Source organism: Sylvia atricapilla, chromosome 9 (genome assembly GCF_009819655.1).
Source record: "Sylvia atricapilla isolate bSylAtr1 chromosome 9, bSylAtr1.pri, whole genome shotgun sequence".
Classification (NCBI taxonomy): domain Eukaryota; kingdom Metazoa; phylum Chordata; class Aves; order Passeriformes; family Sylviidae; genus Sylvia; species Sylvia atricapilla.
The window spans coordinates 19,316,053-19,338,975 of NC_089148.1; the positions used below are offsets into that span (position 1 = coordinate 19,316,053).

General features: G+C 38.4%; 1 protein-coding gene across 1 annotated transcript in view; it reads left to right on the forward strand.

The window, feature by feature from the left end:
* Window positions 1-398: 398 nt before the first annotated feature.
* The window catches only part of HS2ST1 (heparan sulfate 2-O-sulfotransferase 1), a 79,772-nt gene continuing 57,247 nt past the window's right edge, over window positions 399-22,923 (forward strand). The window contains exon 1 of the mRNA XM_066325166.1: window positions 399-642. Within this exon, the coding sequence (XP_066181263.1) occupies window positions 519-642 (124 nt within the window). The 5' untranslated portion in view covers window positions 399-518. The remainder of the gene's footprint in view (window positions 643-22,923) is intronic.

The window sequence follows — 22,923 nt, forward strand, 5'->3', positions numbered from 1 at the left end:
TCTGCCCAACGAGATTGGGCGGATGGGCGGGACTTCAAGCAGCGCCTTCCAATCAGGAAGGGACGCATGTAGGCGGGACATCGCCCCGCTCCGGCGGCTCAGAGCGGCGGGGGAGGAGGAGCGATTCCCGCGCCGGGCCAATCGGACTGCGAGAGAGGCGGAGCCGCGGCAGCACCGCCCAATGGCGGGGTGCGGGGCGGGGCCCGCCGCGGGGCCCGGCGGCGGCGGCGGCGGCGGCGGGGGCGGGGGTGGGCGCGCGGCCGAGCGTTCGGTTGCCGAGCAGCGCGCGCAGGGCGGGCGGGGCGCGGCAGGGGCCGGGCCGCGCGGGCGGGGCGGGCGCGCTGCGGGCCGTGCGCGCGGCGATGTGAGAGCGGCGGCGCCGGGCCCTGTCCGCGCCCCCGGCCGCGCTCCCTCCGTCCCTCCTCGCCCGCGCCGTCCCCGCGGCTCCCGCCGGCCCCCGCGGGCCGGGCCCCGCGTTATGTCGTGATCCCGGGCGGGCGGCGCTGCTGCTGCTGCTCATGGGGCTGCTCAGGATTATGCTGCCGCCCAAGTTGCAGCTGCTGGCGGTGCTGATCTTCGGGGTGGCCGTGCTGTTCCTGGAGAACCAGATCCAGAAGCTGGAGGAGTCCCGCGGCAAGCTGGGTGAGCGGCGGCGGGCGCGGCCGGGCGAGGCGCGGGGGGCGGCAGCGCCGGGGGCTGAGGGGGCACGGCCGGGCCGGGGGAGCCCCGCCGGGCGCTGCTCCCGCCGGCTCCGGGCTGCCGGCTGCTCCCGCGGCCGTGCCCCAGCGCCGCGGGACCCGGTCGGTGCGGGCCGGCCGCTCTGCAGGAGGGGCTGTCCGCGGCAGCCTCGGCCTCTGAGTCCAGTTGTTTGTTCTGCGAGATCAGGAGACCCGTGAGAGGTCAGCGCTGGGAAGACAGACGTGTCTGTCGTGTCCGAACGGGTTTTGTCACAAGAGCCGCCGTGCTCACGGCCGGGGGCAGCAGCGGCCGGCCTGCCTGTGCCTCCTCAGGCACCTGGAGAGCGAGGACGGCAGCAGCCGTGGTGCCCAAAGTGAGGCTGCTGCTGCTGCAGCCAGTTACCATCTTCTTCACAGCTGACTCCTGGTTCAGACGTTTTACTAACGCTTGGCACTGTAATGGAAAGCACGGTGTAAAGAAAAGAAAGCTAAAGATATTGCTCTTAATGACAACTAAGTAATTTGTTTAACTCTCATTAACTCTCATAGAAACCTCTTGTGTAAAAATTTTTCTACTTTTCCTGCCTTAAAAGGATATTTTTAGAGTTTTATCTTCCTGGCGGATAACATCTTACTACTTTACCTGTTGTACATAAGGCTGCAGAGCTTGTAAAGATTTAACGTTGCTTAATTAAGGGTCTCCAGGATGTGAAAAAACACCATTCTCAACCTCCTTTGTGGTGCCCAGGAGTTGTGAAAACAGAGCACTGAGACTTCTGGTGTATATAAGATAAGGAACTGGTTTGCAAACTTTGGATTTGCTTTCTCCTGTTATTTGAATATACTAAGATATTTACATTATGAACAATAGTTAATAGTGTAATTTGAAGTTTGTAGGAGGAAAAGTGCACATCATGTTCCTTCTGGTGTTAACAGTAGAAGCAGATTTAAGTGACGTGGGAAGTTTAACAATGAGTTTTTAACAGAGTCCACATAACTTAATGTTGAGCTGTATGAATGCCATTGGGATTTCACTTAACAGCGTTTCTTTTCCACTTCAGTCTCTCTGAACTGCATATTAGCAATTAGGACCCTGGAAATTGCAGTGGTTGATTGCTTGAGTTGAGGGAAGCCCTTAGTCTGCATACTTTTCAGCTGAAAGTTCTTACCAGTTATAATCGGGACTTTTTCTTTGCAGGGTCTCAATAACTGTAAACAAACATTTGAAGAAGAAAATTAATGAAATTGGAAGATAAAGTGAGCAAATGTTGCCATAGTGCTGAAGGTTCAGTGGTGTTTTGTATACATCTGCTTTTAAGTGGCATAGCCATGGCTTCAGTGCTTCTGTTGCTGTGTGTTACTTTAGGGAAATCTACCTCCTGGCATGAAAAGAATAACATAATGCATGTGAGAATAAAGAATTTTGCTGGTAAAACTTCTTCCTCCTTCATATAGACGCAATGGACGTGTCTTAACTTACATATTTAGAGGATTAAAATACTCATACTGCTTTGGGACAAGAATCTAATTACTGTCTTCTGCTGATTTTATTTCTTAAGGAGAAGGGAAAACTACTGTGAAATTTCTTAAAAGTAAGATGGAAAGATTTTCTTTTTGTGCAACTTAGCAGTGGCTCTCCAAAACCCGTGGAAGGAAGGGGAGAAGGACTGTATGCAACATCTTTGAACTCGGATTACAGTTTTTAGTGTGAGAGTATGGTTCGTAAAAAGCTTCTAGCTGTCTATGTCTCCCTTATGACATATTTGGTATGTATTTTTTGACTAGCAAATACTAAGATTTCATTACAGCTGTTTTTTTACCATCCTGATTGGTTAGATTTCTTCTGAGCTGCATTCTGGCAAATGGTTTTCTCCAGATAAGTGGCCTAATGTACTCGAATGCCAGTTTTTCTCCCTGCCCTCTAAAAGAATGGTGTGGGTGTGTGTGATGCTATGATTAGAGGGGTAAGGACAAAATAGCTCTTTTGGTCTTTCAGTTGTGTTTCAGTGGGTGCTTTGTGTCAGAAGTCTCATTGCGCAGTGTTTGGGGACTGGGTTTTGAGCTATGCCATTTGATTGCATTGATATATCATATGATAAACTGCCATCTTGGGAAGTTCTTGTAAGAGTTTGGCATTGGCTAGGAAAACCAAATTACTTCAGATTTGATAGCAAAATAATTGTGCAGTCTTATCAGCAATTCTAAAAATGTTCAGCTATGCGACAGAAAGGGCTTTATCCAAATCCTTCACATATGAGCAACTCCAGATTCTGTAGGGAACAGTTGGGGGCTTTAATTGCAGTTTAATAACTTAAAATATCTTGCCTATAAGGTGAAATTGGAGCATGTTTCTGGGTGAAAAAAGAATGGGAACCTCTTTTTATTCTGTAAGACTTTATATGGATAAACTTGGTCACCCTGGCAGACTTCTTAGTTGAGAGATATAGAACATACAATCAAATGCCATCACAAATGCTGCTGCTGCTTTTTGTGACAAAGGGTATTTGTAAATCTGTGGACTTTTTCATATGAAAAATAACTTCCTAATTAAAAAGAAAATAACTCCTTTGCAGCTCTTTACAAGTAGTTTGTAGTAATAAGATCACAAGCAGAGTGCCAACAATTTGAAATACCTTTTTTTGGTGACATTTCTACCTACTATTAGCTATTAATGTTTCATATTATTTTCAGGTTTACATGATAAAGTAACATGCTCTCCAGACTAAGCTGTCCCTAATTGCCAGTGAGAACTTTAATGTTTTTGTTTAAGCCCGTTGTAGGTATGTGCCCATTAGCTCTAGGAATGCACAGCCCTAATAGAGAATATTGCACATTAAAGGCAAATGTTGAGGTTTCACTGTTGCTCCTGGAAAAGAAGAGAAGTGATGTGTGACTGCCTCTTTTGGGTTTTGGAAGCCTACTGAGTGCAGCTCTGTCTTTTGTATAAATTGACCTAGCATTTAACATGTTTAACGTGTACCATGCCATCTCCTGCATTGTCATTAGTATTTGTGGTGAGTTGGATCAAAAAAAGTACCTAGCTAGATATAATCCATCCCTATCTTCTCTTCCCTCTCCCAGATTTTGTAATTTATTGATGGGGAGAAGGAAGAGGGAAGTTCATATGTGTTCTGGTTCTTCTGTTAAAATAATCGTGTTTTACAGCGTCAAGCACTAGAAACACTTCAGGTTTGGCCAGGGAAGTGGGACAAGACAGCATCTCATTTGAGGACTAAAGTCTGTCGGATTGATGAGAGAAGCTGAGGATAGGAGATGGAGAAGGATTGCTCTTTGGTGGGGAGGAAATGAAATAATGCTATTTTCTAGCACTTTAGCGGTGTTTACATATTGCATTTGGAAAAAGTCTTTGAGAAACACAGTGTACCATAACAGCAAAAGCATGGATTGAACCTGCTTCAGATCATGTTGAATTCTTAGCTGTAATGTGGGAGTGTTTCTTCTGTTAAGTGATAAACAAAATAATGGCTCATATCTGTTAATTCAGCACCTTTAATTCAGCGTATAGAAGTCTTTCATTTAAAAGTAATCCTTAATATTTTACTTTTTCAATTATTTTTGTTTAAAAATGCTTAAATAATTTGAAAGGCTAAGGCTTTTTTTGTTAGTCTAGGAAAGAAAATTTAATTGATGATTTATTGCCAGATTTAAAAAAAAAATTTAAGGTAGTTTCCTAGTGTATGTTACCCCTGCTGGGGTAGTATCTTTCTAAGCACTGTGTGCCGAATAAACCACTGTTGCCTTGAAGTTAAAGGATTTAACTTCCCAGTGATTAGGTCTTATGCTTCATGGACATACAAGATTTTCTGCTTTTTTGGGATGATGAAATTATAGGCATTTCATGTTTCTTTTATTTAAAAATAAAAAAATCTCATGTCAGTAGGCCTACCTGTTGCATGCTGTTGGAAAATCCCTTAAAAAACTTATTGTCTGTTCTAATGTAGCACACATGGTTCCTTAGCATATTGTTATTTTTGTAGTTGAGCATTTATAGAGAGGGACATAGAACATTTATAAAGAGGAGTTCGTGATTGTTGGTAGGTCTGGCCACGCACAGATATGCAAATAATTTCCTAGATTTTTTCTAAATATTGCCCCATTTCACAGTATTTAGTATTTGCTGCTGAGTAGCCCAAGGCATTTCTTCAGAAGGTGTTTTATTGTATACTGGGTTTCCTGAAATAAGAATTGTAATGCTGCTTCCTTAGTATATCTCCATCCAGTTGAACTTTTTTCCACTTGTCTTGCTGGTTTTATCATACTTTTTCACTTGGTTCTCTGTTACCATTCCTTTTCACCATGCCTCTGATTGTCACAGATGGTTTCAGAATGAATTTTAAACTACTCCCATAATATGATTGTACTTTCCATTGAAAACTGTGATGCTGAGCAATTATATGAATTTATTTATGTTGTTGTTTGTGGTTTTGTGTTTCTTTATATGACTTTTTGGGGAACAAATTTTGCAGCTGTTGGTGTTCTATTTTCGGTGAAATTGGCAATGTCTGAAGTTTTACTAGTACAGAACTGTGGACATTCCCAAGCACACACTGAGGCAGCTCAGACTTGTTAATGGGGTCTGTGACTTGATCTCACCTTCTTTTGCTGGTACCCCAACAGTTGATTATAACAGTTCAAATAAGAGGCATAACTTTCTAAAATACCTTTCACCTTCTGAAAGGCTGCATATGAGAAACTGCAGTATAGTTGGACCTATTCCGCAGGCACTGTGCTTTTAGTGAAATAACTTGGAAAATTGGTGGTATGCTGAGAGCTGTGCCTTTGTTTCTAATAGCAGTAATCACCAGGTAAGGCACTCAATCTTTCTGGATTCTCCACTGAAAAAGTCCAGATTTGGGCCGGTACATATCTGTCTATGTTACTTAGTAAGGCAAAAATTGAAGTTGAAGAGCTCATGGAAATATGATACCATTCTCCATGAAATCCTGGAAAAGAGATGGGTTTTTAGTCACCTCTTTAGGACAGAAAAGGCTTGTGGGACAGTCAAAGCAGTATGAGTACCATGTTCTTCATTGTGAATTAATATTAAAAATTTGTCATGATAGCTGTGAGGTAGCTTAGCTGTGAGTTAAAGGCTGACAACTTCAGGAGAAAGTGTTCAAAGTACTTCTGCATCCTGTTCTTACATATTATTGGTTTTTTACTTAGGAAGATAGATAGGGTTGTATCAGTAATGAAATATCTGGCAGGTCTTTGTACTGTGCTTAGCACTCTAAAAGGAAAAGGGGTAACACTACTGGAAATCAGAAAAAAACTACATTTGATGCCTTTATTTACTCTGCTAAAGCAACTAAAACAGCAGCATTTACAGCATAAAGGCATGTAAGTGCTCACTTTGTTTTTCTTGTCTATTTTCTACTTCTGAGCATGGTAAAGGTAATTTTCACGTCTGCAGTATACGTCTGAAATCCAATGATTAGAAGCTCCTATGTCTTTTTTTTTCTTCTTCTTTGGTATCACTGGAGGCTAGTATATACATTCTACCTGTCCAAAAGACCTTGTTAAACTATGTAAACTTTGGATTTAATATAACAGATGAAACCATTGCTTCCAGTTTATCATGGTTGCCGAGGGAAGTTGAGGATGCCCCATCGTCGGAGTGTTTAAGGACTGGTTTGACACCTCTCTGAGCAACCTGCTCTAGTGAAAGATGTCCCTGCCCATGGTGGGGATATTGGAACTAAATGATCTTCAAAGACCTTCCAACCCAGGCCACTCTATGGTTCTGTATATATGTTCTGTATATATCTGTATATATGTGAAGTGAAATAGATTGTAGAATTTTTTTTTTCTCCTGTATTTTGGAAAACTGACATATTTGAAGCTGGATTTCTTTTTCTTTGCATAGCTTTGTATTGCCCCTGGCTGTTGAAGTTAGGGACATTTGAGCAGTTCATGAAGAAGTAATTTCCATATCTACTGACTGGCAGCCATGAGTCACTCACTGCTAGACTTACTCTGGTCAGACTGGTCTTGTCTTCTAATAATGAGTGCCTTCTCTGAAATTCTTGCTTCTCCTTAGGAAATAGATGGCTTTTGCATATGGAATCCTCCATGTATTATCACTTCAGTGGATCAAAAGACAGTCTTTTTGTGTAACTGTGTGCAATCTGTAGGTTTTGTCACTTATCTAAAGTGTATTTAAACCTTGTCAAAGCAGTATTAAAATAGTGGTAAGAGCTTTGCTTGAAATCTGTTTATGTATCCGAAATACTAGCCTGGCAAGCATAATGAGAGTTCCATGCTGTAGAAAAATAGCTGAACTAGTACATGTATTTGCATTATTTTTTCAACTGGAAATAAAAGATAAAAGACTGCGTGAAAGGACTCCATGTTGTGAGAGGCATCTGAAATTTGGCCAGCTGGCTGCAGCCTTTCATAAATATGTACAGACTCTTAGCTGCAGTCTGGGGGACAGGCAGTATCTTTTTCAAACCCTCAGCTTCATGTGGTGCTTAAGCCCATCCATTATGTTGGAATCACCCACTCCCCTGAAAACCTGTGGCTCTGTGGAGTTGTTGTGTTCAAAGCCCAGCATCTTGAGAACTGTGCCATTCAGAGAAGTCTTCACCTACTTAGGAGAGAAAAGCAAACCTCTTTCCTTGCTGGAATTGGCTCAGCTGGTTCTTTATTCACCCACCAGCTCCTCTGGAGAACTCCAGTCCCTCCATTTGGCATTCCTATCAGTAATTGCCTGTATCAAAATAACTGCTAATGCTGGTTATAGTTGTTATGCCCAGGCACCTCCCTAAAGATACCAAGTGTTGATACTCATGAAAACATTCCTGTTGCACAGATTTCTGTGGCTCTGTGTTGGGAATATGCTGACCATCAGGACATCAGTGTTACTACAGGATGTGCCTGTGAGTGTTAGGGACTGGCTTCATATTGAGTGTCTGTATGTTACCAAGGGATTATTCCATTGCTATAGTTCAACTTTTTATGACTATGAATTAAGAGCAATACTTTTACCATACAGGTATTGTTTGCAGACACATCTGCAAAGAGCGGAGCTGCATCCATGTGTCTTTTTGTCTATTGTGTCTAGTATTCAGCATAGTATTGTTGTCCTTACTTTGCAATATCCTTGTGTCATTATGGTTTCAATAATATTACTGCTATAATAATTATTATTCAAGCTCTCTGGTACTGATAAAATTCATCATGAGTAGCTAGAAGTCTAGGACAGTGAAAGAATTAATAAGATAATTAAATTAATAAGTATTTGGAAAGAACCTTTCTATCACTTTAGCCCAGTCTTTGTCTTCCTTCTTCATGTCCACTTTCTATATCTGGTTAGAGTTTAAAGTGACAGCTGACATCCTTTTTTTCATCAGCTTACTGTTTAATTCTGAATACTAATTTGTGTTGAAACATATGTAAAACTTAAGTGCTGTTTTGATAAAACAGCTTTTGATGATTTTGAAGTGTTTATGCAAACCTTGTGCATAATTGCTGTAAAACTGTAAAGAGTGCGGGGATGGGTTCTTAGGTTCCTTAAATTAAAATGCATATATTCTCCATTTACTTCTGTAGTGGCTTTTCTCTCAGATGATCTTATTTTCTTCTTCTTTTTTCCTTCTAATAGATATATATATAAATATAGCTGAAAGGGAGTATGGAGTATATAAATCTATCCCATATACAGTCCTATGAAATATAAATCGGATCTGTGTGTATATTCCTCACCCTCATTGTCTGTTTTTTCTGATGTTGTAATATAAGGTTGATCTTTCTTGGACAGCAGATTGAAAGGCCATGGCATTTCATTTCACTTTGAAAAAGGTGTAAAAAGACTTGCGAATATAAAGGAATTTGGAGGTATGAGACAATTGGATAGAGAGTATGCTTATGCATCTCGCTTTCTGCAGAGTGAAGGGGGAAATCCAGTTCAATTATTTTTCCTTCTTGGATCTTTTCCCGGCATATCTTTCCTCTTTCAATATTTGTTACTTTTTTTTTCTGGGTATGTTGTTATTGAACATATTCAGGACAATTGCACAAATAGCATATCTGTATCTTCGCTGAAATATTTCCATTTCTTTGCATTAATTTTATGGAAGGCTTGGAAGGAATGATAAGTCATTTTTTGCAAAACATGGAATTTGCAATGGGTTTTAATATACAAAATCTTAATGGTATAACAATTGATTATATTAGAGTTGTTATTGATCATTCATTCTAAGCAAAGGATTTCACTAATTCTAAGAAGGATTTAGTAATTTAGAGTAAAAGTCAAGAGATAGGATGTGAAAATGCTAGAATCTTATTCTGACACATTAAATAGACAAAAAATTGCCTTCATAATGATACAAAGCACTTAAGATTTTGGCTCCTTCAGCGTTTGAGTGACAGACATAAATTAGGGAGAAAAAAATTTTTGGACAATGTAATTTAAAAGTTTTTAGTGTTTCAAGAATAGAGGATTAATATTTACAAAAGCTGAGTCCAGCCATGTCCTTCCACTGTCTGCAGTAATATCTCACAGGGTTTTATTCCCAAGCTGAAGGACAAAAACACTATACTCTGTCTCCTGACCAGAAGAACACTCTTGAGGACAAGCGTATGATCACTTTCTGAAGATGTGGTTTTGTACATGGCGCACAAAATAGCTTGTATGAAGATCTGTATTTTTTGAAACAAAGCCGTAATGTGAGGGTTTTTTGTATGCTGGTGTTGAGTGAAGTGTTTCATTGGTAGAATCTTATTTCAGGGGCACTCTTAGAACTTCAGAGCCAAGGTTTTTCAGCATCTCATTTGTCAGTAAACCTTCAGCAGTGTACACTCTTACAAAAGTGTGAAAATATATTTTCCTGGCAAAGTACCTACAATATAATGATATTCTTGATATATTATCCTATGAACTGAGATGATCAGAGCACTAAAATGCTTTCCTGTAATCAAATTAGTGCCTTTGGGAATATTGAATGTCTTAGAGTTAACCCCTCTTTCCCCCTATTCAAAAAAAAAAAAAATTAAACCAAACAAAAGACCCTTAAATAATCCTCTTCATTATCTGAGAATAATTTAGGCTGTTTTAATAGATTTTTAGTGAGAGTAGCTATGTTGTTGATTCTGTTAACAAGGCGAGCTTTTGAAGATAAGTACCTAATAAATAGTTTGCTGTTTTATAATGAAGTGATTAGATCTTGCTGTCCAATTTGATGACTTCAAACTGTGTATAGTGGGATTGAACTGAGTATGTTTTTGAACTCCATTTCACTTAGAAAGATGGCATTTCAAGAGTACATGTATATTTGCTGTTTGAAGACTTCCTGTCATAAAATGACCTTTTGGTGTATAAGCATTTAGTAGGAACTGGAATGTTTGGTAAATTTACTGTCTTTCTGTTTTTATCAAAACAAATATTTTTTAATAATACTTCTGGATGTCTCTCCCTTTGCTGTTCATATTTTTATCCAATGTGTTAATGGCCACTGCTGCTGTTGGTTTGAGTGAGGGCAAAACTTGCTCTGGTGTTTTCTCAGAGCCTCTTTAGGTTTAAAGTTAACTTCAGCAGGAGTGTATTAATATTTTTGTTTAATCAAGCTATAAAAAGCACCCTATAAAATTTCTGTCATGCTGCTTGATTTATACCTTTAAACAAGGGCTTATTGTTTGTGTTGAATGTGTGTGCAGTAGTCCAGGTGGTTTTGGCTAAAAGTACCAGCTTGCCTTACTTTCTAGTGGGCTAGTAATATTTATTCTAGTCCTTGACCTGTCCCACGAACATGCATGCTGAACCAAAGGCACAGGCTGAATGACCAGAAATACCTGTCTAAGCTTACACTTAAACACAGCAAGGTTTATGGCCTGTCATGTCTGGTACAGTCTTGAATTTTATTTTTGAAACTATTCAATGGCCAAAACCAGTTAAGGTTATGTAAAACCTTCTACACAGGATTCACTAAGAGCTGCATTTATTAAAATTTTTTGCATTTTGAGGAAAGATTTTGGAATGGTTGATGAAGTAAAATTTCTACCAGTCATAGAGGGGCATAAGAGGGCTGGAGAAGTCACAGAAGAGCTATTGAAGTTAGCAGAGGATGCGTGAAGTGTTCTCCCAGCGGTGTGCCTGGCACTCTGGTGGGAGAGTATCACCCCAGTGATAGCCAGGGTAGAACCAGAGCTGTACCCAGCTCCCCTGCCAGCAGGAATCAGAGCTGGGAGCATGAAGTTAAAATACTCTTGATATGCTTTGGGCCTTTAGCTGAAGAGATGGCATATGTTTGCTTCTGGACAGGAAGGGACAGTCATCTCTTTGTCCAGCCCAGAAAAAAATGGTACAGGATACTAGTCAGGCTTCTTGGTTATTTCTGAGGTGTGTTAAGGGAATTTGGCCTAAGGGCAAATTTGTCTTGTAATTGCATGGTCAGGCATAGAGGAGAATATTAAAATTACTTTCTAGAGAGGGTAAGAGAAAAAGAAATTACATGTATGTGAGGATCAGTGCAACTTTTGCATTCGTGAACTACCCACAGTATTTTTGATCCAGACAAAAAGCCAGTGAGTATTGGGGAATATGCTTATTTTCAAGGCTGGCTTCACTAGCTTAATATTCTGAAAATGTACTTGCTTCTGATTCTTGTTGCTTTGTCATTTACCCTCTACAATGCCATTAAGCCCTTCTCTCCTTCCTGATATGAAAAACCAGCATAAAACTGAGGTGTTGGTTTAGCACCAAAAAATGATAAATCAGACAGCAAAACATTTAAATGTATCCTCTTCTGGTTTTCCTGTCTGTGCTTTCCAAACCATACTCTGAAAAATATGGTCTCACTGACGTGCTTGTGGGGGCATTTTTCTAAACATTTGTGGTTGCTGGAGCAACCCAAAGCATTGTTTCTACTGATTTTTATGTGCCTACTTAAGTGTGATTGCATAGTGCAGATGGCAAGGCAGTCTTAATATGAGAATTAAGAAAGAGAAATACATGATAAATTATTCACATATCAAGTTTGAAGAAAAAAAAAAGTGTGAAGGAAGAGTGAAGATACTGAAAGATGTCTGAGGTTTTTTTCCTCGTTTTAATCCATAATAAAAAGCGCTTGGAAACTGAATGACTAAGGAGCATTAGTGGTGATTATGTGGAGGTTTTAATTATGTGCACGTTTTGGAGATGGAAGCTTGTGTCAAGGAAGGTTGCAGTTGAAAGCACATATTGTTTTGCAATAGGTAATGATATGTAATAAATTTCTTAAACTGATGCTATAAGATAGCATGCAAGATAGTTGTTTTGATGGAAATGATGCAAAAAGGTTTTAAATGTTCAGTGACATTGAAATTTTAGTTTTCAAGAATGAATTTAGGAAAATGGTAAACTTTTTTTAGACTTACTTCTTCTCATTATATATCTTAAAACAATGTGGAAATAAAAATAGCACAATGTGCTTTTAAGTATGAGAAAACGTGCTAAATGTCTGACAACATGAGAATTAAGCAACAAAATTTGTCAAGTACTCATGAGGCAGCAGGAATATGAAATAAAGTGATTGTTCCTATGTCCCTTTTACTTAATATATAGAAAGTGTTTTTATGTAAATACAAACATGAGATGGCACTCTAAAGGTAACTACTATGCAAGAGAAATATATATGAACATCCTCTCAAATAGCCAGGAGTTGATTTGGATGAGTTTTCTGGCCTTGATGGAGTTGCTTGCCTACAAGCTCTGCAAATTCTGTCAAAATCCTTCATCCTTTGCTGCAACAGGTTGCACAATTAAATAGGGACCTAAATTAGCTGTTGTTTAGAAAAATGCCTAGTCCTTACCAATACGGATCAAACAGAACTACCAGGTAGTTTAAAGTTTTGCTGATGAATAATGGTTAACTAAGTAGAGATATAAAGAGATTGTTCACTTTCATTTGGTCAAAACCTTGTTACAGTGATTTTGAGGAGTTAAAAAGCCTGTGATGTTTAATTATCAAAATGCACTGATTTCAAACTTGACCAGTCTTGTTCTATTGTGTAATTTCAGTTGCATCCTTCACAATTTTCCTGTGGTAAGTAATATATATGGCAATTTGATTTTAATCAGCTGCATGCTGTCCAAGATAGAATGTGGGAACGTGGTGTATGCTAATGAGTTCTCTGTGTCCCTTTGTCCCAGGGAGACCCTCACAGAGGTTTTGAGTGTTCGATTTGGTTTCAGAGCAAAGGATCTTGGTTTTTGGGCAATTTGTAGGTAGAAAGAACTTAATGATTTGAGGATAATTATTTTCTTAAGTTTATCACTGCTTCCTGTTTGCTCTAAGTGCCTGGTCAAAGTTAGCTAAAAATATCACAAGGTTCTTTGAAAAGTGTGGCACTTAAATTATCAAATGCCAAGTTTTTAGGAGATCTGTCATCCAAGAATTGTTAGTGAGTGTCAAAGAGCATATGAATTAGTTGCCAAAAAGCATCCTTGGTAAGTGTAGCTGTTTTTCTCTAACAATTTTTTTAGAAAACAAGTAAGTTTACTCTTTTCCAAACTGTGACTAAGCTTATTGCAGTCATTACACATCTTAGTGCTGTTGTTTTATTGTACACTGCTCCATGACAGCAGTAGTGATTTTATAAATATAAAAGTTGGTTAGGCTTTGATTTGATTTTTTTTTAAATAAAAAATAGCCTGATCTAAAACAATCATTCTAAATTGCACTTCAATACTCACTAAGCATCCTGTCACTGTAGCCTCCAGTACTCATCACAGAGGCTTGTTACATGAAGTAGCTGTGTTTCCAGACTAGAATCAGACTCACATTTTGTACAGGGTAGTAGTAAAGCATTAACTGGATTCTCAGCATTCTGGATTTGATTTTGAGGTAGGCTTGTTTGCTTGTTTGAACTGCAGGCTCATTTCAGGTGAATTTAGAATATTTTGGGGTTTTGTTGTTAGTTTGTGGAGGGTGGTTGTTTTTTTTTTGTTTGTTTTTTTTTTTTTTTTTTAAATAAAGGGATTGTTATGACCAGAAAATGTCAGTGTAACTTGTACTTGAGAATTTTGTGTGGTAAATGCATGTATTGCTGATTCTGGTGGCAGGCTTATGGCTAGTGGGTTTTATTTTATAATAGTTGAAATAAAACTATGCAGTGGCACTGTCTTTTATGACTGGTTGCTAAAGAGCTAAACTTTGTGTTGGTGTAGAAATGACTGTTGGGTTTGGTGTTTGGTTTTGGGGGAAGGGGTGCATTTTTTTGCGCATTTTTTAACATGGATATCTAGGAAGAACATTTACTAATGTCAACTGCTGAAGTGGCATTTTCTAATGAAAATTTAAGATTTCTTGCCTTGAGTGGTCTAACAACCACTGGGTCAACAAACTGCATCTGACTTTCCTTGTTTGTGTGTTTTGTGGACATTTTCCTTTTTATGCTTTGTGAGCCTTGGCTACGATGCTAGAATGAAGAACAGTTTTATTGAGCTTTTTGCCATTTTACAGGTTAATTTGTGAACCACTGACTGAACAGAACAACTTTTACAGACTATAAAGGGCAGCTTTTAACATGGAGTAACAATCAAATAAAACTGAGTCTGTTGGGCAGAGTAATTTTCCCACACTTTAAATAGTCTGTAGGTGAAGCACGAGGAAGGTTGGGGCTGTTTCTGACCAGCTCTTTAATCCACAGCCCACTTACATTTCCGTAGTGCTGCATTTGTGGTGTAGGTTTAAACATGGGTCTGGTTATGGTATGTGTTGTTCTGAAGTGACTACAAATAGAGATTTACAAGTAGAGATACTTCTTTTTGTGTCATTGTCCTTCATATGAAATAAGGAGAAATTTCTTCTCTTGGAGTCCTGCAATCATTCTTGTCCTGAGGGAATCTTTATAGTTGGGCTTAAATGATTTAATGACATACTTTTGGTTATTAGTCCATATGGATTGTTAATTATTTAATAAATTATGTTCAGTATGCATTGAAATGAAACCTTTATATAGTTAGGTACTTTTTATATTAATTAGAAGTAAGCCTTTTAAACTAACATTTCAGAGGAGAGTGTATGTTGAGAAGACTGATGACTGTTTTGGGGACAGTGTGTAATTCCTGCACAGTACCTCATAATAAGGTCATGCCATTAAAGATTTTCCAGTGTTTAATGTGTATATGGACAAATATGTTATGCTTATTATTCTATTCCTTAAATAAGTAGTAGTCTGTCACTCTTAGGAGCTCATTGGCTATTTCAAGATTTCAACCTGATTTTAACACTTCCATGGCTTTTTCCTGCAAGCAGCTTGAATGCTACTTACTCAGCAGTAAGTAAAATAAAATCAGCTTAGGAGAGCAGCATTCAGTAAATGATGCTGGTAAGAGAAAAGGCATGTAAAATTGCTTGTAAGATGATAACCTTTCATAACATTCTTGAAAACAACCTCTCATATATTGATCTTTTCCCATATTTTTTTATCCCCACCATGTCTGCAAATATGAAATGTAGTCTTTCAAGGAGTCTTATTTCTTTGTTGAAGACTTGCTATATTGATCTGAAACCACAGAACTGAAATTGATCATATTTTAACAGTGTTCCTTTTCTAATGACGATATATGGCCTTATGTTTAAGTGGAAAACTTGCTGCAGTATTTCTGTTACTGGAATTTGTGGACCAGTCAGGGAGGGACTTCACTAAAACCCCCTTATGAGATACTGCAAATAGAATACTTCACTGACATCTGTGTGAATGGCTAGCAGAACTTTACAGTCATGATTCATGGAAGCATACTGCCAACTTGCTTCAGAATAAAGTGATGGGAGAAGAAAGATACTGAATAATCCTGTATGAATGAATACAAGCTTTTGTGGTTTCTTTTTGGTCTGGTGTTCCACTTACCACAGGCCAGCTAACAGACATGCTTCTTGTACAACTTAAGGTTTCTCAATAGTGATAAATATAAGAAACGTATCATCTCAGAACAAGAGACAGTTTCTTGTCTCCTGCTCCCTTTGCTAGATGATGAAATTAAAAACTGCTGTGTATTAATTATTCCCGGTGATAACTATGTTGGGGCTGTTGCAAAGCCTTACTGCTACTCAAAAAATGTTGTAAGTTTAATGAAGTCAGGACTTACAATTAATGAGAAAACTTTTCCCTCTCTCTGAAAAAATGGGGGTGAAAAAATTCATAAGAAAACATACACAAAGGCTTGGGGTGATTTTTTAATGAAGTCTGCTTCTGAAAACAAAAGAAGTACTGAAGGTCAGAATGACAGTGTAGAATTTTTGGTGCTTTCCAGTCTCACTTGTCTTTTTACCTCTACTGTCATAAACCTGTTGCTTCAGAACTTGGCAAAGTGTTTGTAATCCCTCAGAGGAAATGAGTTTCGGTTACAAATACCATCTTAAGCTAATTTAGCCTGGGCACTCAAACGTACAGCACTGTATATGCAGTAATACAATTACTGTATTTTTAGACATAACAACCTGCAGGGTGAGGATAGACAACGGAAAGATGCCAAGAGTGTGCAAGCTTGGCTTTAGGGAAGAGTAGGAACTCACTAGGTCCAAGTAATTTAGAGCCTGTTAAATTTACAGTCTCTGAACAGATTTTTCCAATTTGGAAATTATACAATATAAATTGAACATTAAATCAACAAATAATATAATTGTCATGTCTGCATGAACCATGTTTTTAAATTCCACTGTAGTGAAATTTATGCCAGGAAAATGGCCCTCCAATCAAACAAACAAACAGAAAACCCATTATAAAAAGCTCTGTTTTAAGTTTTGAAAACTTTAAATGTGCAAAAATGGTTGTTTTTATCCAGTGCACATAATAACCAGTTGGTTAATAATTTCACAAATGGTTGGGAACAAAATGAGTTCAGGATGATGCACTCTTGTGTATCATAAATTCATGCAGGAAGTGGTGTTATCAGGAAAACAGTGAACAGATGTATTGTTGCATACAAATTTATAAAGACAAGTTAGGCACAGATTTGCTGAAATGAGATAGGAACTGGACAGTGAATTTGATATTCCTCCCCTTTCCCATTGTGTTTGTACTGTTGCTGTGTTCATCCCAAAATAAATTGTTATTTTATGGTTTCACAGCACTTTCACTAAGGAAGGGCAGTGTTGCTGCCATGCTGACTGAAATTGTATGGTCTCAATATTGTAACATCTCACAGGAAAAGCTTTTCTAGCTGTAGTTTCAACTGTAAGAAAACCCACTTGTTTGACCAGTCTTCAGTAATGCCACATGCTAGGGTTGGTTTAAATCTGGGGGATTTGGTGTCTTGTGAGGAGTAGACAGTTGTTAACAGTGAAACTGATTATCTGGAGTATTAGATTTCTTAAATTTCTAATATAGTCACACTGGATACAGTGGTACCCAGGGAATGCTTTTGCATTTTATTCAAGTGTATATGCACATTTAAACCTAAGTTCTAAAGAATTCTGTTTAAAAGAACAAACAAAAAGTGCTATTGTTTGGGAACAGTTTTCGTGTATTTTGAATTGCAGAGTTTAAGTCACTGAGTGTTGGGGCTGTGTGGGCTTTTGAAAAATAACCACATAGTGTGACCTCTGCAGGTGCCTCCTCATTTACATCTGATTTCTGCTTCTTCTAATGCTTTTGAGAGAGGGCAGAATGAGATTTGTAATGTTTTTTAAAAATCTTTCTAGGTTGTTAACTAGCTAGGAAAAAATCTGAATCTTTTGAAAGGCTGTGAGTAGAATTGTAACTTGTATATTTTACTGAACATTAATTCATAGTTGGAACTTGTGATATGTACTTTCTTGTTTGTTCAGAGATTATTGTGCATTGTTTGATGATAATGAGCTTCTCAGGGGAAGAATTCACAATACCAGGTTACTAGGTAATGGCAGGTGAAACTTGTCATATCTAAAGGCATTAAGAAAAAAACAATCCCAAGTTTACATATATTAAATTCTGAATTGGCTGTCCTCACTGAGGTGGGAGTTCTTGGGGTTACAGAATTTTTCTCTGTGGAAAGTGCTGATCAGTTCTCAACAGTGGTCAAAAATGCATGTTAAAAACAAATGATGAACCACGTGAAAATATTTTGTTTTCTATTGGATGCAGCAGTTCTGCTGTGTTGGCCTTTCTTGCCCTTCATTGTGGAAAAGGTTATAGCAGACTTGGAAAAGGTCTGTGACTGCAGAGAATAATTACAGAAACCAAGCATCTCCCTATATGGGGAGCGATTAAGTAGACCAGGGCTCACCAGACTTCAGAAAACATGTCAGGAAAGGAGTGGTAGAAGCCTGTAAGTATGGATCAAGTGAGCAAGGAATCCCTATTAAACAAGTAGTAGGAAACAATAAAAAATTAACTATTGCTTGATAGCCTCAGAAATGCTGAAACAAACTGGTGAACTGTAGAACACAATCTCACAGCATGAAATGATCATTGAAAATGCTTAGAAGAGCTAAGGGTCGAAAAAGCATTCATCTGAAAATTCATTAAGCTACTAAATTGCAAGTAGGTGGGTGGTGCTAAGTACATCAGGAGCATATAACCTTGTGCTTGACCTGTTTTTGTCTTCTCCAGATGTCAGTTGGCCTTTGTCAGGAACAGGATATTTGAACCTTGGTCTGCACTGCTAAAACCCTTTAGGTAATGTATGCACCAGGATGCTTCCCTTAAATACCACGTGTCCCTTAATGCATCCCCATTCATCCTTTTCTGGGTATGCCTGACAACACTTCAGCATTGTAGATTTATAGCTTTTACCTCTTTAGAAGGCAATTAAAGACTTCTGTTCATCATTAGTCACTTAAATTTCAGGCTGGATCTAGGAAAAGTTTTGTCAGTCCATTTCTTCCAGGAAGGCACGTAGTCTTGCTTTGAAAATGTCATCAAGAAAGGGAGCATTTTCCTTGTTCATTTGGAACCTTTCAGTATTTTGAAATAATGCCAAAGTTTCTTAAAATCTGGATGTGGTTGGTCTCATATTACAGTTGCTGGATCTTACTGTGTTCTCTATACTCCCTCCTCACCAGCCTGCAGTATTTTCTCCTGTGAAGGTACTTACATCTTGTAATCATCTCACTTCTCAACCTCTCTGAAAAACTAAGCATGTTGAATTCCCTAAGCCTCTCATTGTAAGGTATCTTTCTGATTCTTGAATCATTTTTATGGCACTTCTGCACCTTCATAGTTTTCCAGCAACCACTTGAAAATGTGAACAAAAATAGTATGGAATGTTTCAGTAGCAGGCTCCTCCCTGCCATGCACTTCGTTGTTTTTCCTCTGTTTTGCCCTCCTGACCCATCAGTAGATGCTGTTGGTGATTGCTTATGCAGCTGCAGATACAGCTGAAGTAGATGGTTGTGTCAGCAAGATGCCATATTCTGACATTTCCCAATTTCTACTGAAATCGAATAGCAGATAGAACTTTGATAACAGCAGCATTATATGAAATTGAAAGCAGGGAATTTATCACATTATCTCCAAACTAAAAATGCCAACAAATATTTCCCTTCAATTGATTTGCTAGATAGTAGCAACTTAATTTGTAATCAAGGTACAGAGCTTTTATAGTATGGAGATAATAGTATAGCTAAAACCCTGAAACTCTTTGAAAGTTGATACTTGCAGTTTTTCATGATTTATTTTACTGGTAGGAAAATCTAGCATCTACTGTCTATCAAATACTGTGAATATATTTAATGTGGAGTTTCTAGTTCCAGTCCAAACTATAGTTTAACTGGCACGGAGCCATATTTGTTCAACTGTGCTGCTTTTATTTTTGAGCCATTTTCAGGTTTGTCCACGTGATATTCAGGCATTCAGAAGGATTTCTTTATAGAAGGCAAATCAGGAAATAAAGCAGATCCTAATTTTAAAGGTTTGAGTAGCATTTGGAGTGTGTTTAAATATGTGTGAATGTAGTATTTATTTGAAACACTCAAAATTCCCATTGTTGCAACAGTCTGAAAGGTTTTAGGATGAATGATGAATTACATTCTTTGTGTCCTGGTGGAATCAGTAACATATTAAAATAACATGTTTCTTTATTTCTTGCAATTGTATGGTGGGGTAGAAAGCAGCTCACACTTTTATCTCTCAGGCTTTGCTTTTTGTTTTTGCTTGAGAAAGTACTCAGACTTTTTAGATTTTATAATTGACCAGTCATACTTCTGATGTCTAACTAGATTAAATATTTGAAATGTAATTTATTCTTGAGAGGAGACCAAGTTACTTTCCTGCCTCAGTGTTTTAATTTCTTTTTGTGATGTGCTTAAGCTGGAGATGGAGTCATTTGAAGCTTGTATTTCTGTTCCATAGCTGGTATTGTCTCACATTATAGATTGGAAATCCTTGTGGTAGTATCTCTACATTGAAATCAAGTTATGTATTATAGCAGCTGCTTTACACTAATAGCTATAATTATAGTTATATTTGAGAAGTTAACTCTTTTAAATTTTAAGAATTGTTCCCCTGGCAAAGCAAGTTGCTTTCTATTGTTGCTTCAGATGTAGACTTCTAGAATTATTGGTGAGGTATCTATGTTCCTAGCTTTGAAATCAAGAGATTGAATGCAGCTGAGAAAATAATTACCAACTTGTGATAGAGTGCTCTTTTTTTTTATGAAGAAATACTGTTGGAGTGCTCTTTGCCTGGACTGAAGTAGTGATTCTCTGTTGAGCACCCTGAGAGATAAGAGTGGATACTTTGTCATTCTGGTTGCCTATGTAAATTTGTTGAATGATGGAAAAGTAGAGCAGCTTATACTTCTATTCATTTTTCTGTAAAACTGAATATATGGAAACACAGACAGTCATGGTTGGGATGCCGAATGTGAAAGCAGTTGCACTGCTTTATTTGTGTAACTGTTTCAGTAAAGTAAAGCAGTATTTTACAGTCTTTGCATTTTTTGTTTTTCTAGAGTCCAGACCATAGCTCAATCCTTTGTCACTGGGTGTTGTGGGTGTTTTTTACAAGAGCACGTGTATCTGATGTTTACTGTAGCAATCACCATCTTGGAGGCTGAGACTGCATTTACTGTGCCTCCTGAGGTGTGGTAAAGGACCATGCTGGTCTTAGAGAGACAGACAAACCAGTTGGGATATTGGAGAGTCTGATGTCTGCCCAGCAGTAGCCTGGTGGGATTGGGATTGGAACCTCTCAGATACTGTTAATGCAGGACTAATGCACAACAAGCAGTTTGCTGTGTTAATGAGCAAGATTAAGCGTATTTTACGGCTTTATCAGAAAAATAGAGTTTTAGTTTTTCAGGTGAAATCTTGTCATAAATGGAACTGTTTGGTCTGGAGGAAAAAACATTGTCCAGGTATGCTCATAGTATCTTGAATTTGTGGTTATTCTGGATTGCAGGCATGTTTCTCCACAATGAGAAATACATGGCTTGCATTTTACTTTAATATTGGCATCATTCAGTTTCTCTTACTTCTCACAGTTTTAAAGAGTAGGAATAGGTAGAAAACTTAAGTGCATGCAACATATGGCCGAAATATCACATACACTAAAGATTTAAAAATCAAAGTTGCTGTCTCCATGACAACTGTAGCTGAGCCAAATAGTTCTTTTCTTAAAGACAGCAGTCATGCACAGTGAAAGTTCAGAGTCTGGGAACCTGACTCCTAGGATGCTTTGGGATCCACATATAGATCTACAGGGAGGTGCTATTTATGTTTGTATCCACTTGGAACTTTAAGAGTGTCACTTGTTCCCAGCTTCTGCCTACAAAACACACTGATGGGAGTAGAGTGTTTTTGTGATATCTAATTGAGATGTCTGACATGTTGCAGATGGGAATAGCAAACTAAGAAGTAATGCAGCCTTGGCAAAGAGGAGTTTTAAATGGAAAATGGGGGGATTTCTGTCTTTAATTTTGTGGGTGAGCAATGATGAGGTCTTTGACCTGTGGCTTTTGCTGATGGGAATTGTTTGTATGAATACTCATAACCAGACTCTTTCTGTGCGAAGACTCTCTGGATGTTGATTACTGGAAAAATTTGGCTATTCAACTTTTCAGCTCTCGTGCCACTATATTTTGGTCATGTCAGGCAGAAGTTTATTTATTCTTCTCTCTGATGCTAATTGTTCATGTCACAAAATAGGAAATGTGAATCTTGATCACAGATAGTAAAGATACTGAAAGTGAGTGGACCAATATCCTAACTATGGTGAGTTCTGTATAACCACAGGGTTACACTGGTGTATTTATTGTGCTTAACTCCCATTTAATTCAGATTTTGGATTGGTACTGGAACAGAAATTTTATGAGATTAGTTACTATTTACTCTATTTTGAGTATCCAGACATAGAGATAAATAAAATGTGGATTAAGCAAATCTGTCTGCAAGTCATTTTCCTTCATCCAGGCTACCCAGCAGAGGTGCTTTATTTTACTCTACTGAAGCAAATATTTCCAGTAACTTTTTGGCTAGTTTCCACTTTAATCAAAATATGTTTAGATTACCTGTTTTATAATTTAAAACTAGATAAAAGCCCTATTGCTTAAAAAGGGAGAATAATAATGATGCTATAGGATACCACATAGGCCCCCATGCCCCCATTTAAAATTTAATTTAAAATTTAATTCATGAAAACTCTCAAAAATGTAGTTGAACTTTCAATAAAAACCCATTACTTTAACTGGATTCCATTTCTTTGATTCTAATAGTTCAAACCTTTTCTTCTGGGACAGCCTGTATAATAATAGAGCTGTTCCTTTTTTCTGCTTTGGCTTTTCTGTGTTAATGTATCTCAGTGGCAGTAATGGAGTTTGATGATCATATTTCTGGAATACTAATTCAAGAAAATTTAATCCCCTGGTGATATAATTTAGCCTTTCCAAATGTGCTGTTTTAAATCCACGTGAGAGCTGAGCTGGTGGTGGTTGGCAGTCAATGTTAGCACAGTGGATGGAAGCTAAGTGTTTAGAAATCCAGTGCCTCTCCTTCATAAAAGGGCTCTGATTCATATTCCCAGATGGATTTTGCTATCTTGGTTTAACTGATTCTCTGCCTTTTGGGCCTGACCTTCCAATCTACCAAAAGTGGAGCTGCTTGGCGCGGATGGTAGAAGGGACTTTGCACCAGCTTGGAGCCGTTTTCTGCTCCTCAAGGTTTGGCATGGACTTTATGCTGGAGCAGAAGCAGAGTCCCAGCTGAAGGAACAGCACAGTACATGATGGTCAGGCTTTGGATTGGAAACTTGGATACAACCAGGCAGTTCCATCACTGAGTGCTTATTTGAGGGGATTGGAGATGGAGGTAAAGAAGGACTTCAC